We start from the raw sequence: 12,100 nt of genomic DNA, 5'->3' as shown, positions 1-12,100 counted from the left end.
ATAAAATCACAGCAAAGCTCGAAGAGTTAATCAGTTTATGTATGATTTTCTTAATTTTATATAAGATACAACGCTGAAGTTATCTGCCTATTCGGCATAACTGAGACTTCACTTATTGTTCTCTGCATCTCTTAATATCGTATAAAGTTGAGTGTCATGTTCGACATTTAAGCTTGAACACTGTGAAGCCTACTAAGTCATTTAAGCTGTTAGAGAAAGTGTAAAAAAGGAACAATTCTTTGCTTTTTTTCTGGACGAGCCTCAGACTGAAAGCACTACATACATTTACCACACTATAACGCTAAACTCAAAAAGAAAATTGCGTCGGCCGGGAATCGAACCCGGGTCAACTGCTTGGAAGGCAGCTATGCTTACCACTATACCACCAACGCCACTGATTGCTATACTGCTGTTTCCGACCCAGTGAATAAAATCTGCTGTTTTCACCGCGGAAATTCGGTTTTAATCGACTGAATGCAGATATGTTTCTGTCCACATTCACCGTTTGATCAGGGAAATCTGAGAAGTGTACTCAAAGCGTTCAAAGTAGAAGTAAAGTTAGTTATACTGATTGATTGATTGTTTGGTTTGGAAACATCTTCACATCTGAGGGGCTGATACATGAAATATAACGACATCAGAAAAACTGCCAATCATTTTATACTGACCAATGAACCGTTGGTGTCAGTACTTGTATAAACTGTTGGGTTGTTTAATTTGTGTGTAAAAATCTTAAAGGAAAATGAACATAAACGTTTAAACTCGCTGCTCCTTCCTGGGAATAAAGTGGCACCAAGCTGGATTCATGTCTCGATTGGTCGTTTCAGTGCTGAAGATGAGACTTGTGCTCACTTCAAATACATGAAACATGAAAAGATGATGAAGCAACAATAAACCCATTTAGTGTTAATATCCGTACGTTTTTTATCAAAGGATAAAATGAAGATAAGATGAAGTTTTATTATTAAAACTTTACTATCTTCCAACTTTGTGACCGCAAAACAATCAATGGATGTTTAATAAATCGAGTGAAATGAGTTAAAGGTGATTGTTGCTGTCGTGTCCTGGTTTGAATGAACAACTTTTTATGTGACAGACTTTAACAGTTTGTTAAAAATAATTCACAGTTGGGACGAAGCGGCAGCACGTCAGCGTCTTCAGGACGTGCTGCCGGATCTCTGCGGTTCTGATGCCGTAGATGATCGGGTTGAAGCAGCTCGGGAACAACAGGTACATGGTGCTGATGAAAACCCGAACGGCTGCAGGAAGATCGTTTCTGATCCGATACGACAGGAAAGCAACAAGTGCGATGGTCAGGCTGACGGTGATGACCACGATGTGGGTGATGCAGGTGTGGAGCGCCTTGACCCCTGACCTGCCGGACCTCAGCACAGAGCTGAATATCGCCACATAAGAGACGGTGATGAAGATGAAGTCTGCCACAGGGATGAGGAACGCGGTCAGCAGCCCTACCAGGTTGTTGATGGTGGTGTTTCCACAGGCCAGCCTCACTAACGCCATGTGCTCGCAGAAACAGTGGTTCATCGTGTTTCCAACACAGAACGGCAACATTCCCGCCAGACTCACCATCAGAGTGTTCAGGGTGAAGTTTCTGATCAGCACAGGGACCACAAACTTGAGGAATCTCGGTAACGCCATGCGTTCATGGTACTGAAGCGGCGTGCAGATGGCGAAGTAGCGGTCCAGCGCCATCCATACCAGCAACGTGGACTGAAATGCTCCAACAAAGTGGATGAAGTGCATCTGAACCAGGCAGCCAATCAGAGAGATCCCCCTCCAGTCAAACAGGAAGCTCAGCAGCATGTTGGGGACGAAGAACAGCGGGAGGCTCAGGTCTACACAGGCCATGCCGGCGATGAGGATGCACATCGGCGAGTGGAGGCTTCTCTGAGACACGATGACGTACAGCAGCAGGGAGTTGGCCGACAGAGACGCAACAAACATGAGGAAGAAAGGGACGAAGAGGACGGGCCTCAGAGCCCCGAGTTCATCGAAACCATTGAGGATGAAATGTTTGTGTGAGGAGTCGTTCGCCCTCAGCGGCTCCATCTCCTAAAACCTCCTCTCTCTGGTTTTACTTTCATCAGCCTGAAACAGGAGAGAGGCAGAAGAAACACGATTCATCCCAGCAGAAGTGTCAGAAATACTTCAATAAACAGACGTCAGAGTCCCAAACATGGACTCTGGACTGATCGCTTATCACGGATCATTGATCCCTGATCAGCAATAAGCGATCAATGATCAGCGATCAATGATTTTGTGCACTTCAACATGAGTAATTCACATCATCACCATCGTGCATCACTGGACTTGTAATTGACGTGTGTGTATGTGTGTGTGTGTGTGTGTGTGTGTGTGTGTGTGTGTGTGTGTCTCCTCTGCAGTCTCTTCCTCCTTCCTTCTCATAAACACACGTTTCTTTGTGAGGACACCAGCCTGTGTGGACGTCAGCTCGTCCTCTGGTCGTCCCTGAGCTCTGTGAGCAGAGACGTGGTTTCAGTCTTTTTCTGACCTGTGATCTGTTTTCTTCTGCTCGGTATCAGGATGCTTCAGCTGAAACATTCTGATGAAGCACTCTGAACTTTTTTATGTTCATTATTCAGAAGACATTTACGTTATGAGACATAAAAGACTGTTTCCTGTCCCTGGTTTTGACCTTCAGGCCTAAATGTCTCTTCACCAGCAAAACACCAACACACAAGAATAAAGTTCAGCTGATGATGATGATGCTGATGATGATGATGCATTTTGCCTTTTTCTTGGTCTCTCTTCATCTCACAGAGACACATATTGTCCATATTTAACAACATCATCACATCACGTTCAGCTTGCTCAGAGACACTTTGACAGAAGGAGTCAGGAGTCCAACTACCAACCCTGCCTCAAAGCAACCAGCTGAGCCGCCCTCTGCGGGCCGGGGTCAGGGAGAACACCTGAGTGGACAGACAGGTGCAGCTGGAGAACCACCGTTTGTCCTCCACCTCCTTCATACGGATCAAGTCTTCCGCAGCATCGTTTTGGACGATTTGGCATGTCTTGTCCACACGGTCCAGAAGGCTGCAGCTGTCATTCAAACGGGAGCACAATCACACAGATCAGGTTTCCACACCTGAGACGACACGACGAAACAGATCAGTGCAGAAGAAAACCTCTGAGCCGAACAGTCGAGCCCAGAAGAAAGCTGCAGCCTCCTCCGTCCATCCCTGCAGCCACCCGTCCCCACACAGCGCTGACTCAGCACTTTCATACCCTCCGTCTGACGCTGCCATTGGCTGCAGAGAAGACGTCCAACAGCGAGGGACCGAAAGTCCCAGAGAGCAGCACGGCGTCAGAATGAGACACGAAGTTTGGAAAAGCTTGTTTGGAATTTGAACCTGGAGTTCAAAATAATGTTGTTGTTGTTGTTGTTGTTGTTGTTGTTGTTGTTGGTGCTGGTGGTCTGGTTCTGTACATGGGATTTATTTACTATAAGAACAATCCAGAACAACAGCAGACACTTTATCTTTAATCGCACAATGTGACTTCTGCATGAAAGTCAGACCATCATCCGTCCACCTCGAAGCTCCTTCTTTCCGCCTCTTTGGCGTCTTTCTATGTGGACATAATTCCTGCGAGGAGACCAAACACAGAGCTGAGAGACGCTGGACCGACGTTCATCAGGTGACACACACACGAGTCATCACGTTGATCTGCTGGATGAGGAACAGTAAAAAACTGTGTGTTTACACATGCAACACGACAGCTTTCTAAAATTAAGATGAGATAAGATAAGATAAGATAAGATAAGATAAGATAAGATAAGATAACTTTATTAATAACATGTGCAACACAGTCTGTAGACAGGTGACATGTACAACAGGTAGCAGGCGGCAGTGCAGTAATATAAAGTATAAGTATGTCGAGAATATAAAGTATAAAGTGTTTTGTGCAGTATGACATTATTCTTAATTTATCCATTAATTTGAAATATTATTTTAATGATAAATTCAAGGTTTTATTAAAAGATAAAGGTGATAAATGTAGGGCTGCACGGTGGCGCAGCAGGTAGTGCGTGTGCCTCACAGCAAGAAGGTTGCTGGTTCGATCCCCGGGTCAGACGGGGCCTTTCTGTGTGAAGTTTGCATGTTCTTCCCGTGCATGCGTGGCTTCCTCCCACAGACCAGAAACATGCTCATTAGGTTGATTGATGACTCTAAATTGTCCGTAGGTGTGAGTGTGAATGTTTGTTTGTCCTTGCACGTGTGCAATCGGCTGGCGACCGGCTCAGGGTGTACCCCACCTCTCGCCCGTTGTAGCTTGTAAAGGGATAGGCGGTATAGATAATGGATGGGTGACAAATGTAATAAAACCACATTCAAAATCTGCCTAGCAACAGCAGCTACCAGCAGCAGGATCAAGCTGTGATTGGTTGCCCCCTGGTGGCAAAGCAGCTGAACACAATGGCTTACATACTTACATAATTTCCCTTTATTGAGCTTTATATCCGATGTGCATTTTATATACAGTCTATGGGAAACTGTCTATCTGATGGTTGCAACACATCTAAAATCATCATTGATCTACAATGATTGAAATGAATGAAATGACTTCAAACTGAAATGAATGCTGCTCATGTTTTGTGTTAATGTGTAAATGATGACGTGGATCAGGTTGGATGTGAGAACAGTGTGTAGTGCTCAGTGGAATAACTGCTGGTTTCTGTTTGTGATGATGCTGACTGAGATAAGGGATGAGATTCAACAGATCCTGGAGCTTCGCCTGGTCTGGAGCAGACGAAGCTCCACACAATAAATCTCCATGGTAACTCATCCCATAACAGATCCCACTTTCTGCTGTCCAACCGGATCAGGGATCAGCTGAGCCAGGATCACCAACATATCCCGGCTGAATCCCTGGTCCTAGTTTAGTGCAGCGGCCTCTGGTGTGTATTTGTTGAGAGAGCTTTTGCAGCCAAATGAGGACAGCGGGTCCGTTAAGCTACCTGTAAACAGGTGAGTGTGCTGTGACTGACGTGACCAAAAAACAATGAACCTGGTCAGAAATGTTTGGTTTTCAAAGCAGGAGAACTGATCTGAGATCAAATGAAGACTTCAAGAAAAGCCACAGTCTGACTTTGATAACCTGTTGTCAGGTGTTTCTGCTCCAGCTTTGAGTCTGCGAGGCAGGTAGAAGGCTGCTGCTGATGACTCGTGATGAATACGTGGCTTATTTTCATTGGCTGGTAGGTGACCAATCGTTCAGCTCCTCACTGTTGATACACGAGCTGAAACTGGGAGCTAACGTTACCTGCAGCTAACTGCTGCTAGCTAGCCCTCACCTGAGTTCGTTAGCGTTGATTAGAGTCAAGCTGTGATGTGTGAGACATGTTTCAAAGTCCATCACATCTTCTTCATGGAAGGACCCAGGATGTGTGATGAAGCGAAACACCTGGACGGAGACGTTCAAACACTCACCTGCTGACAGGAACTCAACATACAATATCTTTAATGTTCTTCCTCGTCAGCTTCACTGATTTCTGTAAATATCTCTTATTGTGAATCTGACGCAGCGACACGTTTCACAGACTGAAAGATGTGGAAACTCCAGAAACGCCTGATTGGATCATTCCACAGGTAAACAGGTGAGAGGATCATGATTGGGTATGAAACAGTCGTTCATAGAGGATGGAGCGAGTTCAGCACTTTGTGAACACATGAAGGATGAAGGAGATGAACACATGAAGCTGCTGTCAGTCAACAGTTTGATGATTGATTATTGATGATTGATTGATGTTTGAAACAGAGTCCAGATGTTCTGGACTCAGGTCGTGGTTCTGGTTCTGACTCAGCCGTCTCTGTTTTGAACAGATGTCCACTGACGTCCATCCAGACTCTGACCACATCCACTGTAAGTCCGTTGATTTTCCTCCTCCTCGTCTTCTTCGTCTTCATCTTCTTGGTCACCTCCTGCTCAGACTCACGCTCGCTGACCTCAGGGTGGCGCTGTAAGACGTCTTTGCAGCTTCTTTCATTTGAATCTCACCTTTTCTCTTCTTCTGCTCTGAAAATGTCAAACTTTGCCATCTGCTCGTGTCCTCATGTTGGACATGATGAGTCTTTCGTCCTCACAGTTGGACTCTTTATGGTCCGTCATGCACTCTGAGGCTGCATGTGTACTTCATACAGAACTGCAGTTCACCTGGGAAGCGTGTAAAGTACTTCTTGTTGTCATGACGGCAGAAATGTTCATACTCTTCAGCTCTCTTCTCACTGTGAGTTTGTTCCTCTGCTGTCTGAGACTTTGTGAGCTGACCTCAGGACAGTCATCACATACTGCCCCCCAGAGGCCGCGAGCAGGAAGTACAGCACAGTGATGTCAGCTTTGTCTGCTCCAACAGTTTCTTTTTGTCTGATTTATGACAGGAAGTCTGCGCGTGGTGTTTTATTTTGAAAATGTGTCTTTGTTGTGTTTGACTTCCTGCCTGGTTCAGTCCGTTATCGCAGGTGCTGCTGGTGTGTTTTTTCACATCTGCGCTCAGAAATTTACATTCTTCTGGCAAATTGGTGAAACATCGGCCGTTTTTTGGAAAATAGGTTTGACCGTCACACAGTTCGATGACTGAGATCACAAAAAACACAAACTCAGGAAACACATGCTCACACGTCCGATCCTTATGTTCACTGAATTCCCTGATTGGTCTGTGAGTTCCTCACTGAAGCCGTTTGTCCACCTACACGAAAGATGACAACAAGCCCCTTCTGTTCACGTGAGGTGTCCGTCGGAAGGTCGGAGTGCGGAGTGCGGCGGCCATTTTGAAACTAAGGTGTCGCCGAGGCGTACGTGCTTCCTGGAGTTATGATGGGGAAACCGTGGAAGGTTAGCGTGTCTGCTGGCTGATGATAAAACACCTTCTGTACCTTCTTTAAAGTGTTTTGGACAAAACATTTGACTGGGTGAGACTGTCTGGGGGCTGCACGGTGGCGCAGCAGGTAGTGCGCGTGCCTCACAGCAACAAGGCCAATTCGCCAATTCGATTCCCGGGTCGGGCCTTTCTGTGTGGAGTTTGCATGCTCTTCCTGTGCATGCGTGGTTCTCTCCGGCTTCCTCCCACAGACCAGAAACATGCTCATTAGGTTAACTGACTGTAAAATTGCCCCTAGGTGTGAGAGTGTGAATGGTTGTTTGTGCCCTGCGATCGACTGGCGATCAGTCCAGGCTGGACCCCGCCTCTCGCCTGCTGACAGCTGGGATAGGCTCCAGCCCCCCCGCAACCCCAAAAGGGATAGGCGGTATAGAAAATGGATGGATGGAGACTGTCTGGACCTTGTTTGTGTAACCAGACTTGTAGACTCGATCGGTAGACTTGATCGGAGTCGCTTCAGTTTTCTAATCGTTTGTGTGTTGCTGCCGTTGGTTGGACCTTTTGTTCTGAGTGTATTCATGTAGTTTATGAGTCAAATCAGAGGAATCTTAGCTCTCCATCCATGTTTGTCCTCAGCGTTCAGATGTTTGAACGGTGGCTGTTAACGTGATGATGTGGTCGTTAACGATCAGGTGTGTTCATGAACCCGAGAGGAACGTGGGACAAACATGGAGGCTGTGATGTCGTCATGTTCATCATTTCTCTAATGAGCCCCGTTGGAGCTCCAGTCTGTGTGGACACCTGGACACTCTGGAGGATCTAACCAGCTTCACTAATGGGCCAATTAGCTTACTGTGCAGCACAGAGGATCATGGGAGGACGCTCCCTCGTCGCCATGGTTACTGAGCGGAGCAGCGTTTGTTTTGGTGTTTATGGTCTGTTCTCGTTCTGTTTGTCATCCTCATTTCATTCTGGTCCACGTCGTTTCAGAAACTCAGCCTGCGGTTCAACTGAACAAATGCACACCTGTAAGCTCAGCCTGCGGTTCAACTGAACAAACGCACACCTGTAAGCTCAGCCTGCGGTTCAACTGAACAAACGCACACCTGTAAGCTCAGCCTGCGGTTTAACTGAACAAACGCACACCTGTAAGCTCAGCCTGCGGTTTAACTGAACTTTCACACAGGTTTGAAATGTTCAGAATAATAAATCAGATCAATAAATATTTGTTCTTTGTAGTTCTGAAATATGCTTTGCAGTTGACGAACAAATATATTTTGAATATGTTGTAGGGTTGCATGGAATCATGGGAGTTGTAGTCTTCATTGTTAATGGTCACATTAATGAAAATCAAAGCTGTCTGACATGACTCAGCAGAAATCGTACTTATAGACGAGGCAAGTCATAAAGTTTTCATTCACGTTATGTTTCATCATGTTGATTCATTTCATGGGAAATAGCTGAAAGTTAACGTTAACGCAACGTCAGTTAGCCAACTTACCATTAGATGAGCCGACTGCCCGATGAGCGACTGTGGCTAACGAAATGTAGTGAATTTGTTCATGTGGTAGCCGAGTGCTAACGACCCTTACCCTAACCCATCAGCGCTCAAAACAATCGTACTGAATGTCTGTCGGACGTTGTAACGTTATATTGTCACGGTGCTCATTAGCTCGGTGGCTGGCGTTAGCATCGAGTAGCATATCGTAGTGAGCTCGATCGATATTGAAGTATATCAATAAACAAGGTCTCTGCTGGATCACTGTGTTGCATTGATATGAAAATGATGCTGTGCGGAAGCAGATTTTTTTGATTTGCTTTAAATTTCTTGACGTCGAGTCGGCTCCATGCAGTAAAAATCAAAGTCCAGCTCGTTCAGTCGGCCGCTGAGTTCAGATGAACGAGGTCAAGACTTTAATTTACTAAGTGAGAATAATATTGATCAGAGCTCGGGCTCATTGTTCTGCACAGTTAGCTGCTAATGTTAGCATCACTCAGCTTGTGCCTCTGAGTAACTCGTACTGTCCTCCTGAATGAAGGTGATTCTGATGTTAGAAGACGTCGTGAGAGACAGCCTGTGTCCTTCACTGCTGATCGAGCTGATTCTCCGGCATCACGTTGATCACGATTTCTCCTGCACTTTGTTGTCCTTTCTAAACCTCAGCTGAGCTCAGTTTGTGGTTGGAGAATGTAGTTTGGAGATTTGTGGGTCACAAACGTCGAAGTTCATTTTCAGGCCGACGGACAGATGCTGCTGCTGTCTGTGATGCAGACTGTTCTGGGGTCAGTACTGACACACCTGTTCAAGGAAGCAGGTGATGATGGTGTGAAGGTGATGTCTCATTTTCAGAGAATCGCCTTCTTCCATCAAAGCGAGTCTGACGGACTGAACAGAGACTCTCTCTCAGTCTGTTGAATCAGTGTTTGGCTTCATTCTCTTCCTGTTTAATGTGATCTGAAGCTTCTGATGGACCAAACCCTGGTTCAGGTTTCTGATCCGTCACGTCTTCAGCTTCTGCTCCGATGATTGTTCAAACCGCCACACTTTGAGCTCGTTTTGACGACACTTTGTCTTGAAGCAGCTTCAGAAATGATACTGATGGAATAAAATCTTTGTGTCCACATGTCCAGCTTGTCCTGTTGGACCTGTCAGCTTTATTAGTGTCTTAAGACTCCAGAGTGTCTCAGCGCTGAAGACACTGTCCATGATGGTGTTTATGATGTACGGTGGTGAAAAGGTTGAACCTCATCTTAAATGAGTGAATGAGCTTCTGCAGCGTAGACTGAGCTCATACAGGCGTTCAACAGATACTCACGTCCATCGTTCTGCTCGTTGAATTCACTGTTTTCATTTATAGAACAAGTGTTTTAACTACGGCGGAACAATCGTTGGATTCACTGTGGGCTCCACCATGTTCTCACTGTTTCTGGCTTGTGACCTGTCGTGACCTGCTGTGACCTGTCGTGACCTGTCGTGACCTGCTGTGACCTGCTGTTACCTGTCGTGACCTGCTGTGACCTGCTGTGACCTGTCGTGACCTGCTGTGACCTGCTGTGACCTGTCGTGACCTGCTGTGACCTGCTGTGACCTGCTGTGACCTGTCGTGACCTGCTGTGACCTGCTGTGACCTGCTGTGACCTGTCGTGACCTGCTGTGACCTGTCGTGACCTGCTGTGACCTGCTGTGACCTGCTGTGACCTGTCGTGACCTGCTGTGACCTGTCGTGACCTGCTGTGACCTGCTGTGACCTGCTGTGACCTGTCGTGACCTGCTGTGACCTGTCGTGACCTGCTGTGATCTGCCTCTGTGCACCACCTGAAATCCTCCATCGCCTGTGGAGGCGGCACAGTGCAGAAAAACATTACATGTGAAGAAAAGTGAAATTAATTTCAGCCCCTTTAATCCCAAAACCTCAAACCTCGTCCCACCACATAAGATCTGACACATCAGGATGAAAGAGGAGAAAGTGCTCTGAGGACCTGTCACAAAGGGTCAAAGGTCTGCAGCTGTCAGACCTGAAAGAATCTCCTTCTTGCTGTAATGATGCAAAGTTTAGTTTAATGTTGGACTTTTTCTAGTTTGAGTTTCACAGTCGATGATTTTCTTTCTTCTCTGACTCTTTACCTTTCTTTTTGCGGGCCTGAAATAAACTCATTAATCACTTTAAATTGTACTTTTCCACCACCTGTGTGCCGTGATGCACTTTCATAAAGGAGCAAACATTCAGAGGGTCATGAAACAAAGAAGTCACCGTGAAAATCACCGTCGATGTTTTATTGATTCAGACACAGCGAGCACAGACGAGCCTCAGATCAACAGTCTGACGTCAGTTTGAAGTTACAGCGTATGTTTTTCTCTTTCATCCTTTTCTTTATGCTTTGCCGAATCTCTTGCATTTTAATACCATAAATTATGGGATGCAGCAGAGGAGCGATGACAAAAAAAAGCAAGCATGTTAAAATGTTGACAGCTTTCGGAACGTCGTGACTCAAACGATTGTTAATGACACCGAAGAAGGTCGCCGCCGAGAAGTTGATGAAGGTCAGTAAGTGAGGGGTGCAGGTCTGCAGCGCTTTCCTCTGAGACTCCTTCGAGGTTTTTAGCATCACTGTGAGAATGTGGACGTATGACAGAATGACCAGAAAACAGGGCAACACGATCACGCAGAGGGCGCAGCACAGACCGTACGCAGCGATCACGCTCGTCCTCTCGCAGGAAAGGTCTGCGATCACCAAACTGTCGCATAGAAGTTTATCGACGGAGTGTCTGCACAGCCTGAGTCTGGACGTCAGATACACCTGGACGGCCGAGGACGAGCTCAGGAGGAAATAAACCACCGACAGCATCCATTTGAGCTTCGCCGGCGTCATGATGCAGTGGTACAGCAGAGGTTTACAGATGGAAATGTAGCGATCGTACGCCATCAGCGCCAAGATGCAGAAGACGCAGCCGCCGTACACGTTGGTGAAAAACACCTGCGTCAAACACCCCTGCAGAGAGGTCTCCTTCCTGTTGGCGATGAAGTGTCTGATGATGTTGGGACAGACCGACGAGCTGCCCATCACTCCGCTCAGAGCCAGATGGACCAACAGAACGTACATCGGCCTGTGAAGGCGAGACTCGGCCAGAATAATCAGAACCAGGACAAAGTTCACACACAGACCCAAAATGTAAAGGACGAAGACGCAGAGGACGAGCGTGAAGCTGTAGAGACCAAGAGTGCTGTAGATGGTGAAGGTGATGGGAGGCGTGGACGCAGAGCCGTTCATAGTGACGCTGTAAAACCACTCAGAGCATCAGAAATAACACACAAAACCTTCGTCCACCTTTTCCAGACCTGCTCGTCAGCACACACATGATGGCCGAGCTGCCGTTAATGTCCCAGCCTGCATCGTGCTCGATGTCAGCCTTCCTCCTCCTCCTCCTCCTCTGAGTGTGAGCTCGAGCAGCGTCTGCTTTTATAAAGCTCTGGTATCTGTGCCTTTGTCCTCTGGGTCCTGTCCTCAGGATGTCCACTGCTCTGCAGCTCACTGTGGTTGTTCCTCGTGCTGTCTCCTGATGGACGTGTAGTTCTTGTCCAGGCCTTCACCTGCTGACGACCTGCTGTACGTCTCTTCGTGTTTCCCTGTTTCTCACCTGCTTCTCTCTCAGTCATCTGTCGGTACACACTGAACTCTTCCTCCATGTTTCCTGCTCGTCTTGAAGAGTTCAGTGGTCTTTCCTCTCCCTCGGTGGGA

General features: G+C 46.8%; 3 protein-coding genes and 1 non-coding gene across 4 annotated transcripts in view; all 4 read right to left on the bottom strand.

The window, feature by feature from the left end:
- The window catches only part of rpl35a (ribosomal protein L35a), a 61,818-nt gene extending 50,846 nt beyond the window's left edge, over positions 1 to 10,972 (bottom strand). Inside the window, exon 1 of the mRNA XM_070970507.1 lies at positions 10,969 to 10,972. The gene's annotated coding sequence lies outside the window, so the exon portion shown is untranslated. The remainder of the gene's footprint in view (positions 1 to 10,968) is intronic.
- On the bottom strand, positions 321 to 392 carry trnag-ucc (transfer RNA glycine (anticodon UCC)). Its single transcript has one exon. It is a non-coding gene; the product is annotated as a tRNA-Gly (tRNA).
- Positions 1,111 to 2,070, bottom strand: LOC139335979 (olfactory receptor 52K1-like). The gene has a single exon (XM_070969759.1). It carries the CDS (start codon positions 2,068 to 2,070, stop codon positions 1,111 to 1,113), a length of 960 nt encoding a protein of 319 aa, XP_070825860.1.
- On the bottom strand, positions 2,904 to 11,632 carry LOC139335978 (olfactory receptor 2F1-like). Its single transcript, XM_070969758.1, has 3 exons — positions 10,832 to 11,632; positions 5,339 to 5,448; positions 2,904 to 3,084 (listed from the first exon to the last, which is right to left on the bottom strand). Exons 1-3 carry the CDS (start codon positions 11,630 to 11,632, stop codon positions 2,904 to 2,906), a joined length of 1,092 nt encoding a protein of 363 aa, XP_070825859.1.
- Positions 11,633 to 12,100: the final 468 nt, after the last annotated feature.

The sequence above is a fragment of the Chaetodon trifascialis genome, chromosome 9, assembly GCF_039877785.1.
Source record: "Chaetodon trifascialis isolate fChaTrf1 chromosome 9, fChaTrf1.hap1, whole genome shotgun sequence".
NCBI lineage: Eukaryota > Metazoa > Chordata > Actinopteri > Chaetodontiformes > Chaetodontidae > Chaetodon > Chaetodon trifascialis.
Note: the sequence above shows the minus strand (reverse complement) of the source record. Positions and strands in the feature narration are given on the sequence as shown.

What these genes read in the sequence shown, in the direction of transcription:
- LOC139335979 (XM_070969759.1), bottom strand. Translation starts at nt 2,070, where the DNA reads ATGGAGCCGCTGAGGGCGAACGACTCCTCACACAAACATTTCATCCTC.
- LOC139335978 (XM_070969758.1), bottom strand. Translation starts at nt 11,632, where the DNA reads ATGAACGGCTCTGCGTCCACGCCTCCCATCACCTTCACCATCTACAGC. An exon ending in GTCACGACGTTCCGAAAGCT is followed by an intron (nt 5,449 to 10,831) that starts GTCAACATTTTA and finishes GTCTCCGTCCAG; the next exon opens with GTGTTTCGCTTCATCACACA. An exon ending in ATCAACGCTAACGAACTCAG is followed by an intron (nt 3,085 to 5,338) that starts GTGAGGGCTAGC and finishes TTTGAATGACAG; the next exon opens with CTGCAGCCTTCTGGACCGTG.